General features: G+C 38.9%; 1 protein-coding gene across 2 annotated transcripts; it reads left to right on the top strand.

Annotated features, from left to right (window-relative positions):
* On the top strand, positions 1-27,450 carry YIPF4 (Yip1 domain family member 4). 2 transcript variants are annotated; one of them, XM_007971007.3, is made up of 6 exons: positions 1-345; positions 12,163-12,316; positions 13,846-14,017; positions 17,859-17,936; positions 21,601-21,714; positions 25,410-27,450. In XM_007971007.3, the coding sequence occupies exons 1-6, from the start codon at positions 267-269 to the stop codon at positions 25,545-25,547; spliced, it is 735 nt and encodes a 244-aa protein (XP_007969198.1). In that variant the 5' UTR covers positions 1-266; the 3' UTR covers positions 25,548-27,450. The 2 variants fall into 2 exon arrangements, with proteins under 2 accessions (XP_007969198.1, XP_072879016.1); XM_073022915.1 differs by lacking the exon at positions 17,859-17,936 and having other exon boundaries at positions 30-345; positions 25,410-26,510.

The raw sequence follows: 27,450 nt of genomic DNA on the forward strand, positions 1-27,450 counted from the left end.
ATCGCAGCGGCGCTGTCACTGTTATGGTCCTGTCAGGGCGCCGGCGTCGTGGTGCTTGGGAGGTAGCCACCAAGAGGACTTTGGTGGGGCAGTCTCGGGACAGCCCAGCGGCCTGCTGTGCCCGTCTCCGGCCTCGATCCCAGCTTGCACGTCGAGACTCGTAGGCCGCACCGTAGGGCAAGCGTGCGGGTCGGTGCCGCGGCAGCCTCGCGGTCTGGGCCCAGCCGCAGCCTCCTCTAACGCGGCCGGCTCTGAGGGGCCGCGAGATGCAGCCTCCGGGCCCGCCCCCGGCCTATGCCCCCACTAACGGGGACTTCACCTTTGTCTCCTCAGCAGACGCGGAAGGTGAGGCTGAGCCCCTGGAAGGGCTGTCACCCGGAGGAAGCCAGGGCCCGACGCCGTAGGGTCTTTCTGGTGCCGAGGCGGTCGTGGCCGGGTGGGGACAGGCAGGAAGCTGACTGGTGACTGCAGCCCACCGCGCCTGCCGGGCCTTCCAAGAGGCCCCGAAGGACGGAGGAAGGGGTGTAGGGAGCTGCTTTTTAAAGCATCAAGTTACTCGGTCAGCCCCTAGCTTTCCCCACACCGTCTGGTGGCTGGGTTTTCTGGGTGGCTTATTCTCTTCAAGTGGACCCACGAAACCCTAAGGTTTTATTTCTGGAATTACTCGCCGTTACTCAGAAAAAGGACAGATTGGCCAAGGGACATCTCAAAGAATGAGAATAAGGAAGGAGGACTGTTTTCTTCTGTTATGTATCAACAGATAACTTTTTTGGGGGGTCTGGGATAAGATTCGGCAATGCAAATACAAACTCAGTGGAGATCACTTTTTGGGGGGGGGGGTCTGGGATCAGATTCGCACTGCAAATGCAAACTAAATAGTTTTTATTGAATTTGATGTCTTACCCGAGTCCCCGTTTTCCTCCCATTTTGTAGTGTTTCACCTCAGTATTCAGAGAAATTGATCCAGGTATATTGGAAATTTAGCATAATCCAACTATGTGTTTCCAGTAGCCCTTACAGATTTCTTTGTACTATTCTGAGGAAGCGATTGTGCTAGAGATACTTTTCTACAGCACAGGAGAATGTTTTCCTCCTTTTCTCAGTTCCCTATCCAACTCATAACCTGGATATTATTCTGCTAGTCATTTTCAAATTTTTATTGCACTGCGTGCACCAGTTATTTTCCAGTGATCAGACTTACTGCCTGCTATGAAAACATAAATTATGTTTACAGAAATTTCAGTCTGAAAAAGAAGCTAGATTTTTCTAAGAAATTTTATGGTGTATCAGTATAGCTTGTTTTCCCTTTTGTTTTTTGTTGTGCTGTTTGGCATTGTTTTTTAAAAATAGTACTGGTCATAATTTAAAATGTACAATAAAATTTTTATGTGTCAAAGGGAACATAGCTGATACATTTACTTTTTTTCTTTCTTTTGTTCTTTTGTTCTTTTTTTTTTTTTTTTTGAGGTGGGGTCTCACTCTTGCCAGGCTGGAGTGCAGTGGTTTGATCATAGCTCACTGTAACCTCAAACTCCTGGGCTCCCATGATCGCTTCAGGCTCCTGAGTAGCTGGAGACTCTCTGGTGGCTGGTTTTTCTGCGTGGCTTATTCTCTTCAAGTGGACCCACGAAACCCTAAGGTCTGCGCCACCATGCCCAGCAATTTTTTTTTTTTTTTTTTTTTTTTTTTTTTTTTTTTGAGGCGGAGTCTCACTCTGTCGCCCAGGCTGGAAGTGCAATGGTGCAATCTCGGCTCACTGCAAGCTCCGCTTCCCCTGTTCATGCCATTCTCCTGCCTCAGCCTCCCGAGTAGCTGGGACTACAGGCGCCCGCCACCACGCCCGGCTAATTTTTTTGTATTTTTTTAGTAGAGACGGGGTTTCACTGTGTTAGCCAGGATGGTCTCCATCTCCTGACCTCGTGATCCACCCACCTCAGTCTCCCAAAGTGCTGGGATTACAGGCGTGAGCCGCCGCGCCCAGCCTAATGTTTTAAACTTTTTGTAGATCCCACTAGGTTGCCTAGGCTTGTCTCAGATTATTGGCCTCCCAAATTGCTGGGATTACAGATGTGAGCTACCAGCCCAGCCGTAAATTTCTTTTAAACTGAGATACAGCACCCCAAAATATTTCAGTTTGTTTCATCTACATTTGGTAGCATGATGCTTAGGGAGTAATATCAACTTTAATTTCCCAGGTTTAAAAAAATTGTTTCCATTAAGTGTCAGAACATGATGTTTGTTCAAACTCATGTTTCTATGTATTTATTTATTCTTTTCATTCTCCCTTCCCTCAGGAATTAGTTTTCTTAAATATGCCTAAGAAATCTGACAATAATGTAAGTAGATAACCCATTGATTCCATATACTAAGAAACCTGAAATAAGTAAAAATCCATAAAGTTTATTCAAACTTCTCCGTATTTCCTCAGGAGACATATAGATCTATATATCCAAGGAGCTATATGTGTATGCATAATATCCTCACACAATATGATATTGTACAGTTTAAATTTAGAGTATTTTAAGTATACTACTCATTTGATCTTTTTTTTTTTTTCTTTTTTGAGACAGAGTTTCACTCCCCTCGCCGAGGCTGGAGTGCAGTGGCTTGATCTCATCTCACTGCAGTCTCCACCTCCTGGGATCAAGTGATTCTCCTGCCTCAGCCTCCTAAGTAGCTGGGACTACTGGTGTACGCCACCATGCCCGGTTAATTTTTGTATTTTTTGTAGAGACAGGGTTTCACCATGTTTCACAGGCTGGTCTTGAACTCCTGGGCTCAAGTCATCCGCCCACCTTGGGCTCCCAAAATACTGGGATTACAGGTGTGAGCCACCACGTCCAGCCTCATTTGTTCTTTATTAGACTCCCAATGAGCTTGATTATTCCTGTATTCTATAAAGAAACTGAGGTGGGCTGGACGTGGTGGCTCACACCTGTAATCCCAGCACTTTAGGCTGAGGTGGACAGATGGCTTGAGCTCGGGAGTTTGACACCAGCCTGGGCAACATGGCAAAACCCCATCTCTACAAAAAATACAAAAAATTAGCTGGGCGTGGTGGCATGCACCTGTAATCCCAATCCCAGCTACTCAGGAGGCTGAGGCAGGAGAATCACTTGAACCCAGAAGGCAGAGGTTGCAGTGAGCCAAGATCACGCCATTGCACTCCAGCCTAGGTGACAGGGCAAGACTCTGTCTCAAAAAAAAAAAAAAAAAAAAAATTAGGCAACCGTGGTAGTGCACACCTGTGGTCCCAGCTACCATGGGGTCAGCTGCTCTGAGCCTCACTTGAGACCCAGAGGTCTAGGCTGCAGTGAGCTATGATTGTGCCAGTGTGTTCCAGCCTAGGCAACAAAGCAAGACCCTGACACAAAAAAGAAAAAGAAAGAAAAAGAGAAACAGAGGCTTAGAGAGGTTTAGCAACTTCCACATGATAGATCTGGAATTAAGAGCTAGTCTACAGCCAGGTGTGGTAGCATGCGCCTGTAATCCCAGCTACTCAGGAGGCTGAAGCAAGATGATTGCTTGAGCCCAGAAGTTTGAGGCCACCCAAGGGAACCTAGTGAGACCCCATCTCAAAAAAACAAAACCAAAGAGCTAGTCTGCTATCTCCTCACGTTTCTTTCTGCTGTCTCTTTCTTACATTTTTCTAAATTGTGTATCTGAAGTATGGAAGAGTCCTGGATTTGCATCCTGGCTTTTATCAATTACTCTGCGTGTGATCTTGGGCAAGCTACTTACCTTTTTTTTTTTTTGAGATGGAGTCTTGCCCTGTCACCCAGGCTGGAGTTCAGTGGCGCGATCTTGGCTCACTGCAACCTCTGCCTCCTGGGTTCAAGCGATTCTCCTGCCTCAGCCTCCCAAGTAGCTGGGATTACAGGCTCACGCCACCACACCCAGCTAATTTTTTGTATCGTTAGAGATGGGGTTTCACTACATTGGCCAAGCTGTTCTCGAACTCCTGACCTCGTGATCCGCCTGCCTCAGCTTCCCGAAGTGCTGGGACTATAGGTGTGAGCCACCGTGCCTGACCAATTTACCCTTTCTTAACCTCATTTTCCTCATATACAAATTGGGAATAAGAATACCCAAGTGTGCAAATATTTTGCAAATGTAAAGTATTTACTACTATATCTGGAAGAGTTAAGTGTTCAACATATGTGAGTAATGATGTTGGTGCTTGGGTTTCAGTGTTAACTGACCCCACACTTATTTTTTTATTGTTTTCCAATATCAATATTTTACTGTACAGCTCCAAGTCTTTTCCCTGGTTTCTACACGTCACATAAATTCTTGCTTCTCCCCTTTTTATACTGTTTTACTAACCATGAATATTTTCAACTTATAGATGTTTTCAGTGTATACCCTTCCTTCTAGATTCTGTCCAAATCCCTCATTCTTAATGATACCTATCCTTACTATTTGTCCACACATATCCTTTATTCTAAAATGTGCTTTGGTGTTTTGTCTCCATGTATATGCAGATTCTGATCTTCATGCTTAGAATGTCTTTCTCCTCCTCGCCTCAAGTTAAAACCTGAGACTGAACTCAAATGCTCTTTCCTTGGTAACACTTACTTTAACTGTCCCTCAGAAATGGAAACTTCCTAATATTTTCTATACCCCAGTACCTATCATAGAACCCATGGTATAAATATCACAGAAGAATTATTTGTAGAATAAATTATTTTTGCTTTCATTTATCTTGTGTCTTTTTTTTTTTTTTTTTTTTTTTGAGACAAGAGTCTTGCTCTGTTGCCTAGGCTGGAGTGCAATGGTGCAGTCTTGGCTCATTGCAACCTCTGCCTCCCAGGTTCAAACAATTCTCCTGTCTCAGCCTCCCAAGTAGCTGGGATTTCAGGGGCCTGCCACCATGCTCAGCTATTTTTTGTATTTTTTTTTTTTTTTTTTTACTAGAGACGGGGTTTTACCATGTTGGTCAAACTGGTCTCAAACTCCTGACCTCAAGTGATCTGCCCGCCTCTGCCTCCCAAAGTGCTGGGTTTGATTACAGGCGTGAGTCACCATGCCAGGCCTAATGTCACTTCTTAATTTAAGCTTTATGGTATTGTTTGCCCTTCCATTAATTCATTCATTCAATAAGCATGCACATTTGTTGATTGCCTACTATGGGTCAGGCACTAATATAAGTACTGGGTCTATGTGTACCAAGACAAACGCCCCCAAAAATCCCAAATAGTCTATCCCTTCATAGATTTTATAGACATTAATCAAGTAATTACACAAATATATAATTATATACAGTGATAAATATAATGAAGGAAAAGTGGAGGGAACTACGAAAGGAACCTACATAGTCTAGTCTGCAAGATCAAGGAAAATTTGCTTAAGCAAGTGTAATGATTTGGATTTGTGTCCCTGCCCAAATCTCATGTTGAATTGTAATCTTCAGTGTTGGAGGAGAGGCCTGGTGGGAGGTGACTGGATCATGGAGGTGGACTTCCCCCTTGCTGTTCTTGTCATAGTGAGTTCTCACAAGGTCTGGTTTTTTAAAAGGGTGTAGCACCTCCACTATCTGTCTCTCTCTCCTCTGGCCATATAAAACTGCCTGCTTCCCCTTTGCAATCTGCTGTGATTGTAGGTTTCCTAAGGCATACCCAGCCATGCTTCCTGTAGAGCCTGTGGAACTGTGAGTCAAACCTCTTTTCTTTATAAATTACCCAGTCTCAGGTAGTTCTTTAGAGCAATGCAAGAATGGACTAATACAGCAAGTATATCTGAGAACTAAAGAATGGATGATATTTAATTATCTGAAGTTAGAGCAAATAGTTTCGTACAAGGTCCCCGAGGCAAATAGAATCCAGGTTCATTCAAAGAAATGAGAGGCTTAGTGTGGCTAGGGTATAGAGTCCAGATGGGGAGGAGAGCAGATAAGTGGGCCTGGATAAGAAGATAGGACATGTAGAAATTATTGGACTTGAGCCAGAAAAGCAACTGGGGGAGGGAGATGAAGGATTCTAAACAGAAGAGTGAAATATTTGCATCTTAGAAAGAGTCTCCTGGGTACAGTGAAGAGTATGGATTGGAAGGAGACAAAAATGACTGGGGAGAAAGCAGTTCGTACACCATTGTAATCATGTAGGCAGGAGTTGATGATTTGCATTAGCTTGCTACTGGTGGTAGAAATGGTAAGTGGACAGACATGGTTTAAAAATATTTAGAGGTAAAACTGACAATTTAGTGGTGGTTTGGATGGAGAGGGAAAATGCAAATAAAGCAAACCATCAAGGATAAGCTTCTAGCTTACAATGCTGGATAGATTAATAGTATCATTTAATGAAAAAAAGTGGAGGAAGACCTGAGATATCTCAGTTTTGGAATATTGAATTTTAGATGCCTTTGAGATAGATGCAAGGAAATGTTGATGGTAGGTTTTATAAATCTAGTAAAGAGAACTGGACTCAATATATTGCATTTCAACCTTGGCTTGCTTCTTCCTTTTTATTCCTATATAAAAATGATAATACCTACAGCTCACAATACAGTGATCACTAAATTGTAGATAATTACTGTCATTGTTCTTTCGAGTAAATGATAAATTTCTGTCACTCTGTTATTGTGACCATTTAGCCTATTCTTTGACATTCCCCCTTCCCGGAAAGGATGTCACCTCTAATACAAGTTAGTAGTGTAGACAGAGGAATCTTTAGTTTTTCCTTTTTTTTTTTTTTTTTTTTGAGACGGAGTCTTGCTCTGTCGCCCAGGCTAGAGTGCAGTGGCGCAATCTCAGCTTACTGCAAGCTCCGCCTCCCGGGTTCAAACAATTCTCCTGCCTCAGCTTCCCGAGTAACTGGGATTACAGGCACCTGCCACCGCACCTGGCTAATTTATGTATTTTTGATAGAGATGGGGTTTCACCATCTTGGCCAGGTTGGTCTCAAACTCTATGATTCCTACTTATGAAAAATAATATCTATATAGGTCTAGTCTTATCACAAATATTTTCTATACAATATGCTGGTGAAGTATGATATATAGTATGTAACGGGTGCAAGAATAACTTTTCCTTTTTGAAAACTGAAAATGACATTTTAGCCAACCTTTCTTAGGGAATTTAAACAAGATTTACTTTTTTCATTAATTAATCTACTTTCATGAGTTTTAAAACTCATAAGGCATTACACAAATCTACAAATGTGTTTAAATTGCATATAACTATAAACACACATACACACACACAAATGAGCGCATGTCAAACTGGTGAAATCTGATTAAGGTCTATGGATTATACTAGTGTCAGTGTCCCTGAATTTGATAGTTATGTGAGTTGGTACTATTGGGGGAAACTAGGTAAAGGGTACATATGACCTCTCTTTTCTATTTTTGTAACTTTCTATGAATCTATAATTTTTAAAAATAAAAAATTTAAAGACATAAGACAAAAGAAATTTCATCTTTTTGTTAATCAGATAAATTAATCAGATAAATTATAGAATTTAATTATTTACAATATGAAAATTTACTGATAATATTTGATAGAAAAGCTACTAAAGCCATAAACCAGGATAACATGATTAAAAATATAACCTAAGACAAAAATTTATACAAGACATTGAAAGAAACATATTCTTTTTTTTTTTTTTTTTTTTTGAGATGGAGTCACGCCGTGTTGCCAGGTTGGAGTGCAGTGGCATGATCTCGGCTCAGTGCAACCTCCACCTCCCGGGTTCAAGCAATTCTCCTGCCTCCGCCGCTCGAGTAGCTGGGACTACAGGTGGACGCCACCACACCCAGCTAATTTTTGCATTTTTAGTAGAGACGGGGTTTCACCATGTTGGCCAGGATGGTCTCGATCTCTCGACCTCGTGATCCGCCCGCCTCGGCCTCACAAGTGCTGGGATTACAGGTCTGAGCCACCGCGCCCTGCCGAAAAAAACATTTTTTTACAGAGTAACGTGATCAAGCTCCAGTATAGGTCTAGCAATTACAAAATTATGCGCATGCATCAGTTTCTTGATCTCTTTCATAGGCCTGTGTGTACATTAAAATGGTATCCTTAGGCCAGGTATGGTGGCTCGTGCCTTTAATCCCAGCACTTTGGGAGGCCAAGACAGGTGGATTACATGAGGCCAGGAGTTCAGGACCAGACTGGCCAACATGTTGAAACTCCATCTGTACTAAAAATACAAAACTTAGCTGGGCATGGTGGTGCCTGTAATCCCAGCTACTCGAGAGCCTGAGGCAGTTGAATCGCTTGAACCTGGGAGGTGGAGATTGCAGTGAGTTATGATCATGCACTCCAGCCTGGACAACAGAGAGACTCTGTCTAAAAAATAAAAAAATAAAATAGTATCCTTATAACTCAAATGAAATAATGAAATTTATTAATATCTTTTAGTGCAAAAACATATGCTTGTTTTTGTTTTTGCTGCACAAATACACAATTCTGGGTCATACTGAAGCACACGTAGACTTCATTTTCAAGTCTGAGATGAGATGAAATGAGATGATTTTTGTTCTTGCTCTTGTTGCTTGTTAAATAAGGAAAAGCTTCTTTATATATGAGAATGTGGCGAGTCCCACAAAATGTTCATTGTTTATTGCAGGATACTTTTCTTTCTTCACAGAAATCGGGAACTTGTCTAGGGGCAGATCAGTAGTAAATTTCATCTTTAGTGTACTGTCACACTGCACTAAGTTTTCCTCTTTCCGATTCTCAGGCTGAGCAGAAGATTCAGAGAAGGGATCCCATACCCAGTCATACATTTGAGTTGAAAGGGAAGAAAAATTCCTGTTAATTTTGTTGTGTGAGTTTTCCAAAGGTGGCTTTCAATAAGACTTGAAATTTACTGATATTCTTCACTCTGAGCTAAAATAGCAGTAGAAACATTTTTAAAATTTCCTTTTACAATAAATTTTTTAAAAGATTGTTTCTTTTTAAATCCACTTTTATATGTATTATCTTTACATTGTTTTTACTTAGAAAATGACAAGAGTATTATAGTATAGTAAGTAGAAATTAACATAAAATTCATGTTTTACTATCTGGACATCTATCCAAGAGCTGGCAAGCAAACTAGCTCGTTCTTACTCTGGTTTAAATTAAGTCAGCCATGCTCCTGGAGTGATTTTTAATTGTTTTCCTTGCTTTCTGACATCATTCTCCACTTGTTAACTTGATAACATGTTTAACTACTGCCAATTTTTTGGAGTTTCCTGTTCTTTCTCACTCACAATTATGTCTTGGGGATACTAGGGGAGTTGTCAAACTGCTATTGCTGGCATTCCCACATGTGTCCTTGATATTTTTCTACTTTACATGGAACAGAAAGTACTACAAAATCTGTAAGCTGAAGATGCTTTTTTTTTTGTTTGAGACGGAGTCTCGCTCTGTCACCCAGACTGGAATGCTGTAGTGCGATCTCGGCTCACTGCAAGCTCCGCCTCCCGGGTTCATGCCATTCTCCTGCCTCAGCCTCCCGAGTAGCTGGGACTACAGGTGCCCACCACCATGCCCGGCTAATTTTCTTGTATTTTTTTTTTAGTAGAGACGGGGTTTCACCGTTTTAGCCAGGATAGTCTTGATCTCCTGACCTTGTGATCCACCCACCTCGGCTTCCCAAGGTGCTGGTATTACAGGCATGAGCCGCCGCGCCCAGCCTGAAGATACCTTTTTGAGGTTCTTGCATCCATGCCATGACAAACTGCTAAACGTGTACAGTTCTTAAGCACAACATTTCTTAGCACTATAATTTTTGTATCCTTTTTTGCTTTAGATTAAGGACTTTACGTGCAGTCCTTTCTAGAAACCAGGAAACAGTTGTTAAGGTCCTTTCCAGCCTCATAATTGCAAAACCTCCAACATCACTGCTGTACTAGTGATTTCTGGATCTAAATCTTCTTGTTAAATCAAGAAAAAACACTCTTGACCTAGTGCGGTGGCTCACACCTGTAATCCCAGCACTTGGGGAAGGACAAGGTAGGCGGATTACCTGAGGTCAGGAGTTCGAGACCAGCCTGGCCAACATGGCAAAACCCCGTCTCTCCTAAAAATATAAAAATGAGCCAGGCATAGTTTTGCACGCCAGTAATCTCAGCTACTCAGGAGGCTGAGGCAGGAGAATCACTTGAACCCAGGAGGTGGAGATTGCAGTGAGCTGGGATTGCACCACTGCACTCCAGCCTGGGAGACAGAGCAAGATTCCGTCTCAATAAATAGATAAATAAATAAATAAGAATTAGCTGGGCATGGTGGTGTGCACCTGTAATCCCAGCTCAGGAGGCTGGGGCAGGAGAATGGTCTGAACCCAGGAGGCGGAGGTTGCAGTGAGCCGAGATGACACCACTGCACTCCAGCCTGGCAACAGAGTGAGACTCTGATGCAGAAAAAAGAAGAAAAGAAAAAACACTCTTTGTATCTATTAGAAATAGACTTTTAAATTCCACCTCTCTCATTTCAACTTAGATTAAGATGAAGTAGCAAGCACTTTTAAGAGAATATTTTAACTACACGATTATATGATAACATGTACAGGGATTATTTTTAAACTTTAGGTGGTGAATTCAAATATATTTTATCTCTGAGTGAGCTCCTTTGTAAAAACTTTTTAGAATCATATAATGTTTAACCTGGAAAGAACTTTGAATAGGATGCTAGGACCCAGAAAACGTGAATGATTTGCTGTATCAATTAGTAGCTAAGCTGGGACTTAGCTTTAGAATGTAAACGTTTGTCAAACTTAATTGCAGGAGTTGTCACAAGCAGGCCAGGATGTGACTCATAGAGTATTATGCAAATTAAGCTCTTTGTACTATATATGACAAACAGTTTTTTGTTTTTTAAGGAAGCTAACTTTGGTATTGGTTGGACATGATCTCCAGAGAAGTATCTATCTGTGTTAGAGTGTTCTGGTTTGTTGTTTCCAAAAGTATTTTTCTGAAATAATACTATAATCATGTGACTTGCACTGACAGTGTTGATGGTTGTTTATTAATGTATATTGTCTGATCCTACAAATGTGCTTTTTCTTTTTAATCCCTATGTGACCTCAGGCAAATCCTTAACTATTTCCATTGTTTTAACTAGAAAATGTAGCATTAGTACTACCACGATTATCTGTAACTCCTAAGATACTGTGCAGACTCTACATGGAATTTATTTTTTAATATGGATAACTGAATCTCTTCACCTCTTTTTAGAGCTGACCTAAAAAATAAAAACAAAAAATATAGCCCTTTATTTATTTTTGCCAAAACTAAAGATGATGTAATTATGTGAAGAAAAGGGAAATTTTGGCTGAAGTAACAGGGACTCTTACTTACCAGATTTATCAAGAACTAAACATTAATACATGAAACACTTAGCATAGATATGTGATGATTTAAATGAAAGAATGTGTGAATAAATAAATACATGAAAAGGTAGAGAGAAATTATCTACAATTTCCTTTAGCAAATAAATTGTCTAATAGTTTGTATATATACATATGTAATACCTCTGAAAAGAATTTATTCAGTTACTTTGTTCTGAGGCACATGGTATGTATAATAATGAAGGAATCCAAAATGATGTCGTGTAACATATTTTGCTTGTATTTTCCATGGAAATTTTAAGGAATTACTGTTGTTAAGTCTAGATTCTGGTACCCGTCTGGCTAATTAGCTGTGAAACCTTTTGCATGTCTTTTCACTTCTTTCATCTTTCATTTTATTCTTGTAAAATAAATGATGGTTTTTAGATATCACTATAAAATTTGAAGATTATATGCAATAGCAGATGTTTATAGAGATCTTCAAATGATAATTATTTTAGTTGAGTATCTTCTCACTTTGGTTAAGATTCACACATTGTTAGGCCGGGTGCGGTGGCTCAAGCCTGTAATTCCAGCACTTTGGGAGGCCGAGACGGGCGGATCACGAGGTCAGGAGATCGAGACCATCCTGGCGAACACGGTGAAACCCCGTCTCTACTAAAAATACAAAAAACTAGCCGGGCGAGGTGGCGGGCGCCTGTAGTCCCAGCTACTCCGGAGGCTGAGGCAGGAGAATGGCGTAAACCCGGGAGGCGGAGCTTGCAGTGAGCTGAGATCCGGCCACTGCACTCCAGCCTGGGCGACGGAGCCAGACTCCGTCTCAAAAAAAAAAAAAAAGATTCACACATTGTTTCTTAGTTTATATAGTTTTGTCCTCTTTTCTCCTAAGATCTCAGTGGTTCAATAGCATCCCCAGATGTCAAATTAAATCTTGGCGGAGATTTTATCAAAGAATCTACAGCTACTACATTTCTGAGACAAAGAGGGTATGGCTGGCTTCTGGAAGTTGAAGATGATGATCCTGAAGATAACAAGCCACTCTTGTATGTAAAAATAATAATACCTATTTTTTGGTTTTTAGAGCTAGTCTGTGGGATGATTATATTCTTTCTTGTTATATAGAGAGAAAACATTAACCTTTTCGGTCAAAAGCTATAGCAATTGTCAGTTTTACTAGCAATTTAAAAAACTGAAATAATAATGAGAGAATATTTTTTAACCAATTAAAAAACAAAAATTACAAGAATGGTAATCCTGTATCTCACACACATGTATGTCTACTCCAGCTTACCTGGGTCTGTCAGCTATCTGAAGTAATCATGCAGTTTAAAAAAGCAAGGCTCTTAGGTACTTGCTGTTGAAATTAAGTTTCGGACAAATTAAGATTTCCAAAAAGATTACCACTCCAAAATCTCTTCAATATAGAAATTCTAGAGCTGCCACTGGGAGGAGAGCTACATATAAAGAGGCTTTCACTTTCTTTATAGTATCTGAAATTTTGTGGTTATCTGGAGACAAAAGTAAAGAAATAATTTTGAAAAGAAGAACCTATAGCCTTGTAAAATTGAGGCATTTCTGGAATCTTCTTTGTATTAATTATCAGTAGAGTAAGTGCTGAAATATCCTATGTTTCTTAATGTTAATACACCATATATTTGCCAGGCATAGTGGCTCACGCCAGTAATCCCAGCACTTTGGGAGGCTGAGGTGGGCGGATCACTTGAGATTAGGAGTTCAAGACGAACCTGGCCAACATGGCAAAACCCCATCTCTACTAAAAATACAAAAAAAAATTAACTGGGCGTGGTGGCACGGGCCTGTAGTCCCAGTTGCTCGGGAGGTTGAGGCATGAGAATCGCTTGAACCCGGGAGACAGAGGTTGCAGTGAGCCAAAATTGCACCACTGCACTCCAGCCTGGGTGAGAAAGCAAGACTCTTATCTCAAAAACCAGCAAAAAAACCATATATCATCAAATCAAAGACACTATTGATTATAAGATGAAGTTATTTTACATATTAAACAGAAAAGTGCATAAGACAGCATAAAGCTGGGACATCAAAGAGCTGTCTCCTTATTAGTGTAAGGATGAATGAGAAATAACTTATAACACAGAAAGAGACAGCAAGGAAGTTTGCTTCAGTTTGGCAGTGGATAAGATGTTGAAGGAAAGAAAGAATTTCCCCAGAGAATGTAAAACCCACACTGGTTCTCATATGGGTTTGCCATCTGAATTAGGCCCAAAAAGTCTCAAGCAGAAAATTTTACTAAAGTTTTCTTAAATAGTGCCTCCAGGAGACTGGCGAAAGGAAAGGTAAATATTAGAAACACTTGGTGTCACTCCAGGCTGACGATTGTAAGATACCAGTTGTTGAGATATATCCCACATTTAGAGATGTTGGAATGTTAAAAATGTACACCTTGGAATTAGTGAAATGTGGCACTTCAAATGCAAATGTTTTGTTGACCTATGGAGATTATACTGTCTTATTTAAAGTTTTCTTAATTTTTTTTGCAACTGTTTTAGTATTTGGAAATGTGTGCCTTTTGAGAATTTTTATTTTAAAATTATAGGGAAGAATTGGACATCGATCTAAAGGATATTTACTACAAAATTCGATGTGTTTTGATGCCAATGCCATCACTTGGTTTTAATAGACAAGTGGTGAGAGACAATCCTGACTTTTGGGGTCCTCTGGCTGTTGTTCTTTTCTTTTCCATGATATCATTATATGGACAATTTAGGGTAAGTATATCTTATTTTATACAAATTCTAAATATTTTGAGAGTTTCAAAAATTAAATATAAGATATTAACTGTAATATACCAAATTATGTTTGAGAAATACTTTACCCATTATTTCTCACTTGTTCGTTCCTAAAACTGTTCATTAATTAAGTGAGGAGTACCTTAGATTAATGCTTTCATACTTTTCCACATCATGATTGACATAGAATGGCCAGATGTGGTGATTCACGCCTGTAATCCCAACACTTGGGGAGGCCGAAGCTGGTGGATCACGAGGTCAGGAGATTGAGACCATCCTGGCCAACAAGGTGAAACCCTGTCTCTGCTAAAAATACAAAAAAAGTATCTGGGTATGGTGGTGCACGCCTGTAATCCTGTAATCCCAGATATTCGGGAAGCTGAGGCAGGAGAATCGCTTGAACCCGGGAGGCAGAGGTTGCAGTGAGCCGAGATCACGCCACTGCACTCCAGCCTGGTGACAGAGTGAGACTCCATCTCAAAAAAAAAAAAAAAAAAAAAAAAGTATTAGTATTTGTATAGCACACTGGGGTAAATGGATAGAACCACTTCCAGCTGACCAGAAGTCACCAGAAGGGCTGCTCATGTACCTTCTGATTTTCCCAAGAGAAAAACAGTTTGAAATGTAATACTCATATTTCTTACCTTTTATTCATTCATAATTCTGTTTTTAAAATGGCCATTACTTTAAATGAATGATGAGAAGGATTTCATCAGTATTTGTTTTTATACTACTACTGGTATTTTAATCCCTTTGTCCTACTTTCAGATACTTTATTACCAAAACATAACATATATACATCACTCCCTCATGCAAAGTTTAAGGCTTTGAGGGGGTAAAAAGTTACTGTTCACCACAGGGATTTGGAAATGAATGAGTTTCTGGTGTCTGCTCTAATAAATTGCTACAAGCTTAGTGGTTTTAAGTAATACAGATTTATTTTACAGTTCTGAATGTCAGAAGTCCAAAATGAGTCATAAAGCTTTGACCACGGTCAAAATGTCTACAGGGCTGGTTCCTGTGGAGGCTCCAGGGCAGAATCGGTTGCTTGTTTCTTTTACTTCCAGAGGCTGCCAGCATTCCTTGGCTTCTGGCTACATCACTATGATCTCTGGTTCCATGATCACATTACCTTCTTCTCTATTGTACTTAAATCTCCTTGAGTTTCCATCTTTTTTTTTTTTTTTTTGAGATGGAGTTTCATTCTTGTTGCCCAGTTGGAGTGCAATGGCATGATCTCAGCTCACTGCACCCTCTGCCTCATGGCTTCAAGCGATTCTTCTGCCTCAGCATCCCAAATAGCTGGGATTACAGACATGCACCACCACCCCCAGCTAATTTTGTATTTTTAATAGAGATGGGGTTTCATCATGTTGGTCAGGCTGGTCTCAAACTCCTGACCTCAGGTGATCCGCCTACCTTGGCCTCCCAAAGTGCTGGGATTACAGACTGAACCGCTGTGCCCAGCCTCATTTTTCATCTTTTAAGGACAATTGTTACTACATTTAAGGCCCACCAAGGTAATCCAGAATAATCTCTCCATCACAAGATACTTTATGCATTACTATACTAGTTCTATTAATATTTACCCTAGATTAGTAAATATCAGATATCAGATATTTTATATCAGATATTCTGTTTATATCAGATATTCTGTTAAAGTGTTGCAAAGACAATTGAAGAAGGTGAATGGAGACTCTGGTCTCCTACCTACCACTGATTCTTCATCTAGAACATCTCTAATTGTATCTGTTTTATATAATCTTTCGTCTGAACAAAGGGTTCTAAGGTTAAAAACAGATTAAGCCTATGCCTACAGGCCAAGGCGGGTGGATCATGAGGTCAGCAGTTCAAGACCAGCCTGGCCAAGATGGTGAAACCCCATCTCTCCTAAAAATACAAAAATTAGCTGGGCATGGTGACCGGTAGTTGTAATCCCAGCTACTCGGGAGGTTGAGGCAGAGAATTGCTTGAACCTGGGAGGTGGAGGTTGCAGTGAGCCAAGTTCGCGCCATTGCACTCCAGCCTGGGCGACAGAGTGAGACTCTGTCTCCAAAAAAAAAAAAGGAAAAAAAAAAAAGAAGAAGATTACTATACCATCATAGAATGTCACTCAATTTGGATTTACTTGATGTTTTCTCATGATTTAATTTGGATTATGCATTTTTGGCAAGAATATCACAGAAGTGACATTGTCCCCCTCTCTGTATACTGACAGGGGATGTGTGATACTTATATGTCTTATTATTGGTGATATTAACCTTGATCACTTGGTTAGGTGATGGGGTAGTATCTGTTCAATTTCTCCAGTGTAAAGTTACTATTTTTCTCTTTGTAATTAATTAATATCTTATGGAGGTACTTTGCAACTATGCAAATATTCTGTTTCCCATCTAACTTTAGACTACTAATTTTAGCATCCATTGGTAGGTCGTGCATGCAGTAATTATTACTATAATGTTTACAGAATGATGATTTTTCTGTTTCCCTCATTCATTTTATTCTTTGAGTTATAATCCAGTACTGTCATAATTTATTTTATTGCTCAGATTTTTCAAGCTTTAACCATTGGGAGCTCCTTCAACTTGCCTTCTGTCTCGTTTCAACATATCCCATTCTTTTTTTTCAGTACTTACTTTCCTTCTTACTTCACACAGTGTTCTGGGCTAATCTTGTATTTTGCCTGCCGTAGCCTTGGAATCAACCATTCTTTTTTTTTTTCCTCTTGAGACGGAGTTTCACTCTTGTCACCCAGGCTAGAGTGCAATGATGCGATCTCGGCTCACCACAACCTCTGCCTACCAGTTTCAAGTGATTCTCCTGCCTCAGCCTCCGGAATAGCTGGAATTACAGGCATGCGCCACCATGCCCGGCTAATTTTGTAATTTTTTTTAGTGGAAACGGAGTTTCTCCATGTTGGTCAGGCTGGTCTTGAACTCCCAACCTCAGGTTAGCTACCCACCTCAGCCTCCCAAAGTGCTGGGATAACAGGCATGAGCTACTGCACTGGCCAACCATTTCTTTAAGAAGTCTTACTTCCTTTAATTAGGAAATGATATTTAGAAACCAGTTTCTGGGGCTGGTCATGGTGGCACACTCCTGTAATCCCAGCACTTTGGGAGGCTGAGGTGGGAGGATCACTTGAGCTCAGGAGTTCGAGACCAGTCTGGGCAACATAGTGAGACCTGGTCTCTCTTAAATAAATAAGTAAATAAATAACATAGCAAGACTTTGTCTCTATTAAATAAATACATAAATAAAATAATAAATAATAAAAGAAACCAGTATCTGGGCAATAAATTTGCTTATGTTGCTACTGGGGTGTTATATCTAGACCATCCCAGCAGACAGAGCTTGAAAATATAAATATATGTATGTATCATTACACTAAGTTTGAGGAGTTAAAATTGTCTGAAATGGCTTCCATATTCTATTACTTGAATAAATATGTAACATAAATTTTAAAGACTTCCAGAGAAGATTGATAACTTACTTCAGAAATAAATTTTTCTTGTGGGATGCTGTAAAACAGGGGGTTGATAGTAAACACTTTTTTTGCAATAATCTTTTATCATAGATTTTGAAATACTGAGGTTTCTTTAGGCAATTGATAATTGCTAAGATTTTAATTTGGATGTAAAACTGTATCACGCATTATATTCTTATTAAGTTTTGGAATGATACCTGAGAGCCCACATAACGTCTCTATGACCTGAAATTGGGCGTGCTAAACTGTCATTTATGGCAGAGAATTGAGTTATTGGAAAATTATCGGCTTATTTGGTATAAAAATATTAATTGCATGATGTTTCTCCCTAAGGTGGTCTCATGGATTATAACCATTTGGATATTTGGTTCACTAACAATTTTCTTACTGGCCAGAGTTCTTGGTGGAGAAGTAAGTAGTTTATTTTGAAAATAACCTTTCTTTTTTATGGTGAGCTTGATTTTTGATACTGCAGATGCCATCATTAGCTATACAAGAAACTATTTCTTGTCCCAGAATTACTTTATGCTAGTTCCTTTAAGATGATCAACATTAGTATTGTGCTTACTCAATAAATGGTACGAGAAATGAGGAAAAAGAAAATATCCCATCCCATTTATGAAGTAATTGCAGCCTTTTAGGGAAGCATAGAATTTATTTTATTTATTTATTTATTTATTTTTTAATGGAATCTTGCTTTGTCATCCTGCTATAGTGCAGTGGGGCAATCTCAGCTCTTTGCAACCTCCACCTCCTGGGTTCCCAATTCTCCTGCCTCAGCCTTCCAAGTAGCTGGGATTATAGACATGTGCCACCACGCCCGGCTAATTTTTGTAATTTTAGTAGAGACAGGGTTTCACCATGTTGGCCAGGCTGGTCTCGAACTCCCAACCTTAAGTGATCTACCCGCCTTGGCCTCCCTAAGTGCTAGGATTACAGGAGTGAGCTACTGCACCCAGCCAAAATTTATTTATTTATTTGTTTGTTTGTTTGTTTGTTTGTTTATTTATTTTGAAGCAGAGTCTTGCTCTGTCACCCAGGCTAGAGTGCAGTGGTGCGATCTCGGCTCACTGCAAACTCTGCCTCCCAAGTTCAAGCAATTCTCCTGCCTCAGCCTCCCGAGTAACTGGGATTACAGGTGCCCACCACTGTGCCCAGCTAAGTTTTGTATTTTTTAGTAGAGATGGGGTTACACCATCTTAGCCAGGCTTATCTTGAACTCCTGACCTCATGATCCACCCGCCTCAGCCTCCCAAAGTGCTGGGATTACAGGCATGAGCCACCATGCCCGGCCTATTTCTTTTTTTTTTTTTTTTTTTTTGAGATGGAGTCTCACTCTGTGTCACGCAGGCTGGAGTACAGTGGCATAATCTTGGCTCACTGCAACCTCCACCTCTCAGGTTTAAGCGATTCTCCTGCTTCAGCCTCCCGAGTAGCTGGGATTACAAGCACTTGCCACCCTGCCCAACTAATTTTTGTATTTTTAGTAGAGATGGGGTTTCACCATGTTGGTCAAGCTGGTCTCGAACTCCCGACCTCAGGTGATCCGCCTCGGCCTCCCAAAGTGCCAGGATTACAGGTGTGAACCACTGCGCCCAGCCAGAATTTATTCTTGGAAATTCTCAAATGTTTTGATCTCACATTGCCAAAGAGATTTGTAACAATAAACCAACTACATTTTAACATAAACAATACATTTAAAGAAAAACAACCATATTTTCCAAAACAAAAGAGTTAGAAGCATAGCATTGTTTTACGTTTTTGTAAGTAGCTTTAATGTCTGGCTGAATGGAAATCGGATTCTAATATATGCTTTTTCCATTCAGTCTGTTAAGATACATTATTTTGGCTAAAGTATCTGAAGAAAATAAGGCTTTATACAGGTATATAATTGAAAAGGGAGAGTATTTTAGTAACCTTTTCAGATGATTGTGAATATTCTCTGATATCACACTAGAACTCAAAGGGGCTGGATGCCGTGGCTCATACCTGTAGTTCCAGCACTTTGGGATGCTGACGCAGGAGGATCGCTTGCACCCAGGAGTTCCAAGACCAGCCTGGGCAATGTAGGGAGACCCTATCTCTTTAAAAATTAGCCAGGCATAGTAGTGTGTGCTTGTGGTCCAAGCTACCAGGGACTGAGGTAGGAGGCTTGCCTGAGCCTGAGGGATTATGGCTGTGGTGAGCTGTGTTTGTGCCACTACACTCTAGCCTGGCTGACAGTATGATCTTGTCTTAAAAATAAATAAATAAATAAGGACTTTTGAGCTGGGTATGGTGGTGCACGCCTGTAGTCCCAGCTACTTGGGAGGCTGAGGCAGGAGGATCACTTGAGCCCAGGAGTAGTTGTTGGTTTTTTGATTTTTGTTTTAGCCTGGCCAGTGTGGTGAAACCCCGCCTCTACTAAAAATACAAAAATTGCCGGGCACGGTGGCTCACACCTGTCATCCCAGCACTTTGGGAGGCTGGGGCGGGTGGATCACCTGAGGTCAGGAGTTCGAGACCAGCATGTCCAACACGGAGAAACCTCATCTCTACTAAAAATACAAAATTAGCCAGATGTGGTAGCGTATGCCTGCAATCCCCGCTACTCGGGAGGCTGAGGCAGGAGAATTGCTTGAACTCGGGAGGCAGAGGTTGTGGTGAACCATGATTGCGCCATTGCACTTTAGCCTGAGCAATAAGAGCGAAACTCTGTCTCAAAAATAATAATAATAATAATAACAAAAATTAGCCGGGCATGGTGGCACACGCCTGTAGTCCCGGCTACTCAGGAGGCCGAGGCAGAAGAATCTCTTGAACCTGGAAGGCGGAGGTTACAGTAGCTGAGATCACGCCACTGCACTCCAATCTGGGCAACAGAGGGAGATCCGTCTTTAAAAAAAGTTTCTTTTTTCCCTTCTATTTTCAGTTTCACAAGTGAATGATATTAGAATATGTTCTATCGAGCATCTTAATAAGACTAATTAATTTAGAGTAACATCTGTGAAACTTTTTTACTCTGCATATGGAAATTTAAAATAATTCTAATAGACACAAAATTATATTTGTTTATATATTATTTCTTATGTCCTAGACAAAATCTAGTATAATATATGAAAATATATATCATTATGTTTTTTGGTAATTCAAGACTGTTGATGTAGGAGTTCAGGGGCCTAGATTTTAATTTGAACACTGACACCTTACTAGCTTTGCTTTCTTTTTTTTTTTTTTTTTTTTTTTTTTTTGAGACGGAGTCTTGCTCTGTGCCCAGGCTGGAGTGCAGTGGCCGGATCTCAGCTCACTGCAAGCTCCGCCTCCCGGGTTCACGCCATTCTCCTGCCTCAGCCTCCCGAGTAGCTGGGACTACAGGCGCCCGCCACCGCACCCGGCTAGTTTTTTGTATTTTTAAGTAGAGACGGGGTTTCACCGTGTTAGCCAGGATGGTCTCGATCTCCTGACCTCGTGATCCGCCCGTCTCGGCCTCCCAAAGTGCTGGGATTACAGGCTTGAGCCACCGCGCCCGGCCATAGCTTTGCTTTCCTAAGCAAAGCATTGTTTCTCTCTAAGAATCAATTTCTTCACAATAGGGACAATGATGCCTGTTTCATAGGGTTGTTATTTCATTTGATCTCCACAGCATGTGAAGCCCTATCACAGAACTTGGCATAAAGTAGTCACTAAAAAATATTTTTCTCTTCAGTCTCTCCTGGCCACCTTCCGTTTCTTTCTGGTCTGCATTGGTAACATCTAGGTTCTCTAGACCTTGGATTTTTCATCTGAATGGGATGTAGTGACAAAATGTAATGTAGAGATATACTGAAGGTAGTATGAAACTCAAGAGAGGTAAATGCTGGAAATGTAGATTTGGGTATTAGCAAATTTATTTTAATTGAAACCATGTTGGTTGGTGAGACTGCCCAGGAACATGGGAGGCTATATGATAATTTGAAATAATGAGTATAATAGATTATGATTTATTCTTAATGCTAACATTTATTTGAATACAGCAAGGAATATGTGGTGTTCAATTTTGATTAAAATGAGTATCTTGATTTCTATGACATTTATTTGAAATTTTCAAAATTCACAGGTTGCATATGGCCAAGTCCTTGGAGTTATAGGATATTCATTACTTCCTCTCATTGTAATAGCCCCTATACTTTTGGTGGTTGGATCATTTGAAGTGGTGTCTACACTTATAAAAGTAAGTTAAGGATTATGTATTACATATTTACTGTTTTCCAGTATCAAAAGTATACTAGGCCTCTATCTGGGAATATTGTGATATAAAACTCTTTATCGAACAGTTGGTAGTATTTTGGAAGTGACCTTTCTTACTGATTTTACCAGTTATATTTCTTTTATTTTTTTCCTTTTTAATCACCAGATATTACCGTTTGTCTAGGGGGAAAAACAAAGAGCAAATCAGGTTTCAGGATATTATAGTCAGAATTTTTTTTTTTTTTTTTTTTTTTTTGAGATGGAGTCTTGCTCTGTCACCCAGCCTGGAGTGCCTCCCAGATTCATGTGATTATCCTGCCTCAGCTTCCCTAGTAGCTGGGACTACATGTGTGTGCCACCACGCCTGACTAATTTGTTATTTTTAGTAGAGATAGGGTTTCACCATGTTGGCCAGACTGGTCTTGAACTTCTGACCTCAGGTGATCTGCCTGCCTTGGCCTCCCAAAGTGCTGGGATTACAGGCATGAACCACCATACCCGGCCTGGTCAGCATTTTTTAAACGTTGAATTTAAAAGTTATTTTCTATATTTATAATATGAGTTCATCTGACAGATTTTGAGGGGGATATTTATTTAAAATTCCACTGGACATTTATTTAGTAACTGTTACTCCTGTTTGAATAGTAACTTTCCTGTGAAATATGATAGATGTGATTCTAATAAATTGGATTTTCTGTAATGCAGAGATCAGGACTTCTTTGAGTTATTTATGTTAAATTAACATATGTACATACACTTAAACATCTACTGATAAGTATTAATAAATAGTAATGTATTTATTACTATTTGAATAATATAACTTAAACATTGGAATTTATTAATGTTGAACAACTTTGGGGAATAAGTCACTGCTTTGACACATGTATGTATATTACACAGTGAATATAATTTTGTTCTTTATGGAGAACAGAACTTTTAAAGACTATGACTTTCAGAACTGATGTTGTGTAACCTCCACATGAAAGTATTTGTTTTTAAGTAGCTGAGCCAGTTGAAATTATTGCTAATTTCAATATAAAAGAAATAATGATTCCTTTTAGAATTACTTTAAGCTGATACTGATAATAAGCATTGGGTATTGAAAGTGTAGTTTTTGGAACTAATCAGTTCTAAATTCAAATCCTGGTTCTGCCACTTAGTTGTTGTCTGGTCTTCCAAGGTATCTTAAAGTTTCAACGTTTCTTACCGTCACTTTGTTGTTAACAATGGTAAACTTAACAACTGCGTTTTAGGGTTTGTTACAAAGAGTTTAAAGTATGTATAATGCTGACCAGGCATGGTGGCTACCGCCTATAATCCCAGCACTTTGGGAGGCTGAGGCGGGTGGATTACTTGAGCTCAGGAGTTTGAGATCAGCCTGGGCAACATATCTAAACTCCATCTCCACAAAAAATTAGGCAGATGTGGTGGCAGGTACCTGTGGTCTCAGTTCCTTGGGAGGCTGAGGTGGGAGGATTGCCTGGGCCCATGAGGCCATGGCTGTAGTGAGCCATGATTGCACCACTGCACTCCAGCCTGGGTGACAGAGCAAGACCCTGTCTCTGCCTAGTACAGTGCTTGGCACAGAGTAGGCACTCAAGCTGTTGTTATTACAAATATTATAAAATAGGCCAGGTATGGTGGCTCACCTTCATAAATCCCAACAATTCAGCAGGCTGAGGTGGGTGGATCAGTTGAGCCCAGTTTGAGACTCAACCATTTATCCAAAAATACAAAAATTAGTCGGGCATGGAGGCATGCACCTGTTAGTCGTAGCTACTCAGGAGGCTGAGATGGGAGGATCGCCTGAGCCCAGGAGGTCGAGGCTGCAGTGAGCGGTGATTGTACCCCAGTGTAGGCGACAGAGCGAGATCTTGTCTCAATAAAAATCCAAATTATAGTATTTTGAGATCATCTTTGTGTTTAAACACTTCAGAGACTAAAGAGACCTTGTTTTCTTCTTCAGTATAACCCTAAAATCTTTTTTTGAAATTGGCATTATTAGAACTTAGTTTAAAGTCAACGTTGCAGCAGACATTTAATTACTCCTATTCCAGTCTTAGTGAACATACCACTCACTCACGATCACATCCTGGTGTGTGTTTTTTCACTTGGGTTAAGCTTGTTTCTGAGACTACTCCCAAAATGGTTAAAACCGTTGTTCTCTGGTCATTTTTAATCATGTAGTTCATCTGAAAGTTGGACCTTAATATTCTTTATACAACATGTAAATCATTATAAAATGGAAAACTCTTTTTTATATCATTAAAAATTTAGAATAAAATTGTTTTTAAACTTCAGACTATTCTTTGGCAAATTTTTTTTTCTGATCACTTACTCTTCTGTGAGTTAGTGAGCTATTACACATTTCTTATTTCAGTCTGTGGTTTGTTGAGAAATATGATGCGAAATTAATCAGTAAACTCTAGCATTAGAATATATAGTTTAAGTGCACTGATTTTATTTAACATCAAATCTAGTAATACTTGTCACTCTTCAACCATTTATAATGAAAACAATCTAATCATGAAATACAAATGCAATTTGATCAAATTTTATTTTATATATTTCCCTGTACTTTTGTGTATGTTTGAATTATTTTGTAGGGTTACTTTTTTTTTTTTTTTTTTAAGTTCAACAAACCCAGTGGAAAACTGGACCAGACCAAATACATTTTTAATAAGTTTGCCAATATTTAGTTTTTACCTGTATAGCAGTGATTCTCAACTGAGGTCGATTTTGTCCCCCAGGGGACGTTTGTCAACATCTGGAGGTATTTTTGAGAAGTGTTACTAGTATATAGTGCGTAGAGGGCAGGGATGCTGCTAACCATCCTACAATGCACAGGATAGCTCCCCACAGCCAAGAAGTATGCAGCCTAAAATGTCAATATTGCAAGGTTTAGAAACTCTGCCTTGTGCCAGGTCTGTTCCTATTATAGTTTCCCTGATTTCCCTTGAAGTTTTTCTTTAATTTTATGCTGTAAAATGTGTTAGTTGACTACATCAATAAGTATTGCGTAAGTTTCCAGTAGAAATAATTTAGAAGTATGTATGTGTGTAATCCAAAAACTATAGTATACTTTGTTTAAACTCTTGACCAAAATGTGGTCTTTTTTTTCTCTTTTTTATTCAACCCTATATTTCTACCTATTCCAGGGGAAAAACTTAATAAATATTGTATAACATTTTTACTTAATAGATTTTCTTATTTAGAAGGAAAAAGAAAATTTCCTACTTTGCAGGAATTAGTTTTCTCTCAGTAATTTGGTGTAATAATAGTTTTTTCAAAAGTTGGCTAATCATAATTACCAGGGAACTTAATTTAAAATACTGATAACTAGATGCTTCCCTTAGAAATTATAACTCAAAAAGAAAAAAACTAATAAGTTATAATTCAACAGAACTAGAGAGTCCCCCAAGTCTCTTTTTAATAGGCACCCCAAGTGATTCTTATGATAAGACAGGTTTGATAAGACCACATTTACAGAAGTCAAGGAGTACAGCAAAGATGGACATTCTTAATAAGTTTTTAACATTTGTAACAAGTTTTGCTATTTACCAAAATTGGTTGTTGATTTTTTAAAAATATTGTAAACACCATTTTTACTCTATGATATCCAAAAAGTTAATTGACTTGCTAATATGCTGCCTTTTGTCTTTTTTCCTTTTTTTAAAGCTGTTTGGTGTGTTTTGGGCTGCCTACAGTGCTGCTTCATTGTTAGTGGGTGAAGAATTCAAGACCAAAAAGCCTCTTCTGATTTATCCAATCTTTTTATTATACATTTATTTTTTGTCTTTATATACTGGTGTGTGATCCAAGTTATACATGAATAGAAAAAGATGGTGTCACATTTGTGTGTAGGCTGGGAATTCTTGCTGAAGGAATTGGAGAAAACCTGTTGCTGGCAAAATTTTACACGTTCCAGATGGAAAGGGAAGTTTAAGCGCTTTTTAAAACAATTTTTTTTTTTGTATTTAATTAAGCAATTGCAGTTATCTGGGATTTTTGGGTCAGAATTTTAAATTCTGCTTGATTCTCCATATTCCAGTGAATAAAATACAAAAGCATTGTGTTTTTAAGATTGTGTCAATATTCACCTAAAAACTTGTGCCAAAAGCACCTGGATTGGTAATTATATTTCACTTGAAGGGTAAATTTGACAATATCCTGATAATCTAAAGTGCAATTTTTTTCTTCAAAATGTTTTCTCCAGCATCACAGATCCTGCAGATATATATTTATATTTATACATATATATTTATGAAATAATTCTTATTCACAAAATATATTTCTGATAAACATTAAGATATTAAATCTGATGCACAAACTTTTTTTAATTTGGCCATTAATCTTTTTTATTTAAAAATTTAAATTTGTTTTTAAAATTGTATATAATTTTTAAAATCTCACACATGCTTCAATACTTCCTTGTTAAGAATTCTTAATAACTAGTAAACTGATTGTAATAGCTGCTGATATATATTTGGTTTGTTTGGGTATACTTTTCAAAACCATTTTTGAATGTCTGAACATCTGATTGAAAGTTTCTGTTTATCTTTCTGACCAAAGGAGCAAGAGGTATAATGGATATGGCATTCATTAAAATTGTTACTAGTACAAAAACAGTAATATTTACAGCATCAGTAAATATTTTTAAGTAGTACTTCTAAATCATAAAAGTTGGAGAAAGAGACCTTTAAAATCTTGTGGTCTTGAACAATGTTATATGAAGTAGAAAAAAATAAAATACTTCCCAGATGTGTTTTTTGTTTTATAGCACCATGTCCTGTATTACTTGATATTTTAACAAGTATCAGGTACTCTCTAACAAATGTACAGTTTTTGCTAAGGGAAATATTAAGAAATTTTTATCAGTGAAATATTTGTTGCAAATAATTTCAAAGGTTTTTAGATATACCTTTAGTTAGTATTACTTTGTAAAGTAGGTAAATCATTTTATTTATGTCCACAAAATAGCAAATGTCTGTTAACTATTAGCAAATTATTGTATTATCCTTTCTGGTGTCACCCAAAAGAGTTTCCTGCTGTCCTCAGAATGATAACATGACGACCCCTCGGTATGTATTTCTTTAGCAAACTTACCCATCAGGAAATATCTTGCACCTCTGAAGCAAACCTACAAATGAACATGTTATCAAGCCCACCCGTCTTCCTTTCCCCGATCCCAAAAGGAAAAGAAAAACTTATTTTAAGCTGCAGAAAAAGTGGAGCACCTTTGAGCTAGAATAATGTAGAAAATTACACGTACTGATTTTTTTAAAAACAGGTGAGAAGCACCAGAGGGATAGGACTTCTAGAAGTTAGAATAATATGAAGTAATCAGGAAATATCTATGCCTACAGAAGCAGCAACTGTAAGAGAAACATTTGTTACACTTCAGAAATTGCTGAGGTTAATACTTTGTTATAATGTATTATAATATTTGACATTCATAGTGTTGACCCTGGAATCTTTCACAAAAAGCCTGGGGGTCAGGACCAGGAGGTAGAATTTTACAAGGCAATAAATGAAGGTATTTTAGGATCACCTCTATTAAAAAATGGTTTAATTTTTTAAAACTATCATTGCTTTAAGGTATGAATTTTAAAAATCATATGGATCATGTGTACTCCTAATGATATAAGATAAAATGAGGTATTTTTGTTCTAAAAAGGTATGGTTTCTGTAAATACAAATTACAATGTTTCAAACTCAA

Source organism: Chlorocebus sabaeus, chromosome 14 (genome assembly GCF_047675955.1).
Source record: "Chlorocebus sabaeus isolate Y175 chromosome 14, mChlSab1.0.hap1, whole genome shotgun sequence".
In the NCBI taxonomy this organism is placed as follows: domain Eukaryota; kingdom Metazoa; phylum Chordata; class Mammalia; order Primates; family Cercopithecidae; genus Chlorocebus; species Chlorocebus sabaeus.

Coding starts and splice junctions, on each gene's coding strand:
- YIPF4 (XM_007971007.3), top strand. CDS start 267: ATGCAGCCTCCGGGCCCGCCCCCGGCCTATGCCCCCACTAACGGGGAC. Junction 12,317..13,845: donor GAAGATAACAAGCCACTCTT/GTATGTAAAAAT, acceptor TTAAAATTATAG/GGAAGAATTGGACATCGATC. Junction 14,018..17,858: donor CATTATATGGACAATTTAGG/GTAAGTATATCT, acceptor TTTCTCCCTAAG/GTGGTCTCATGGATTATAAC.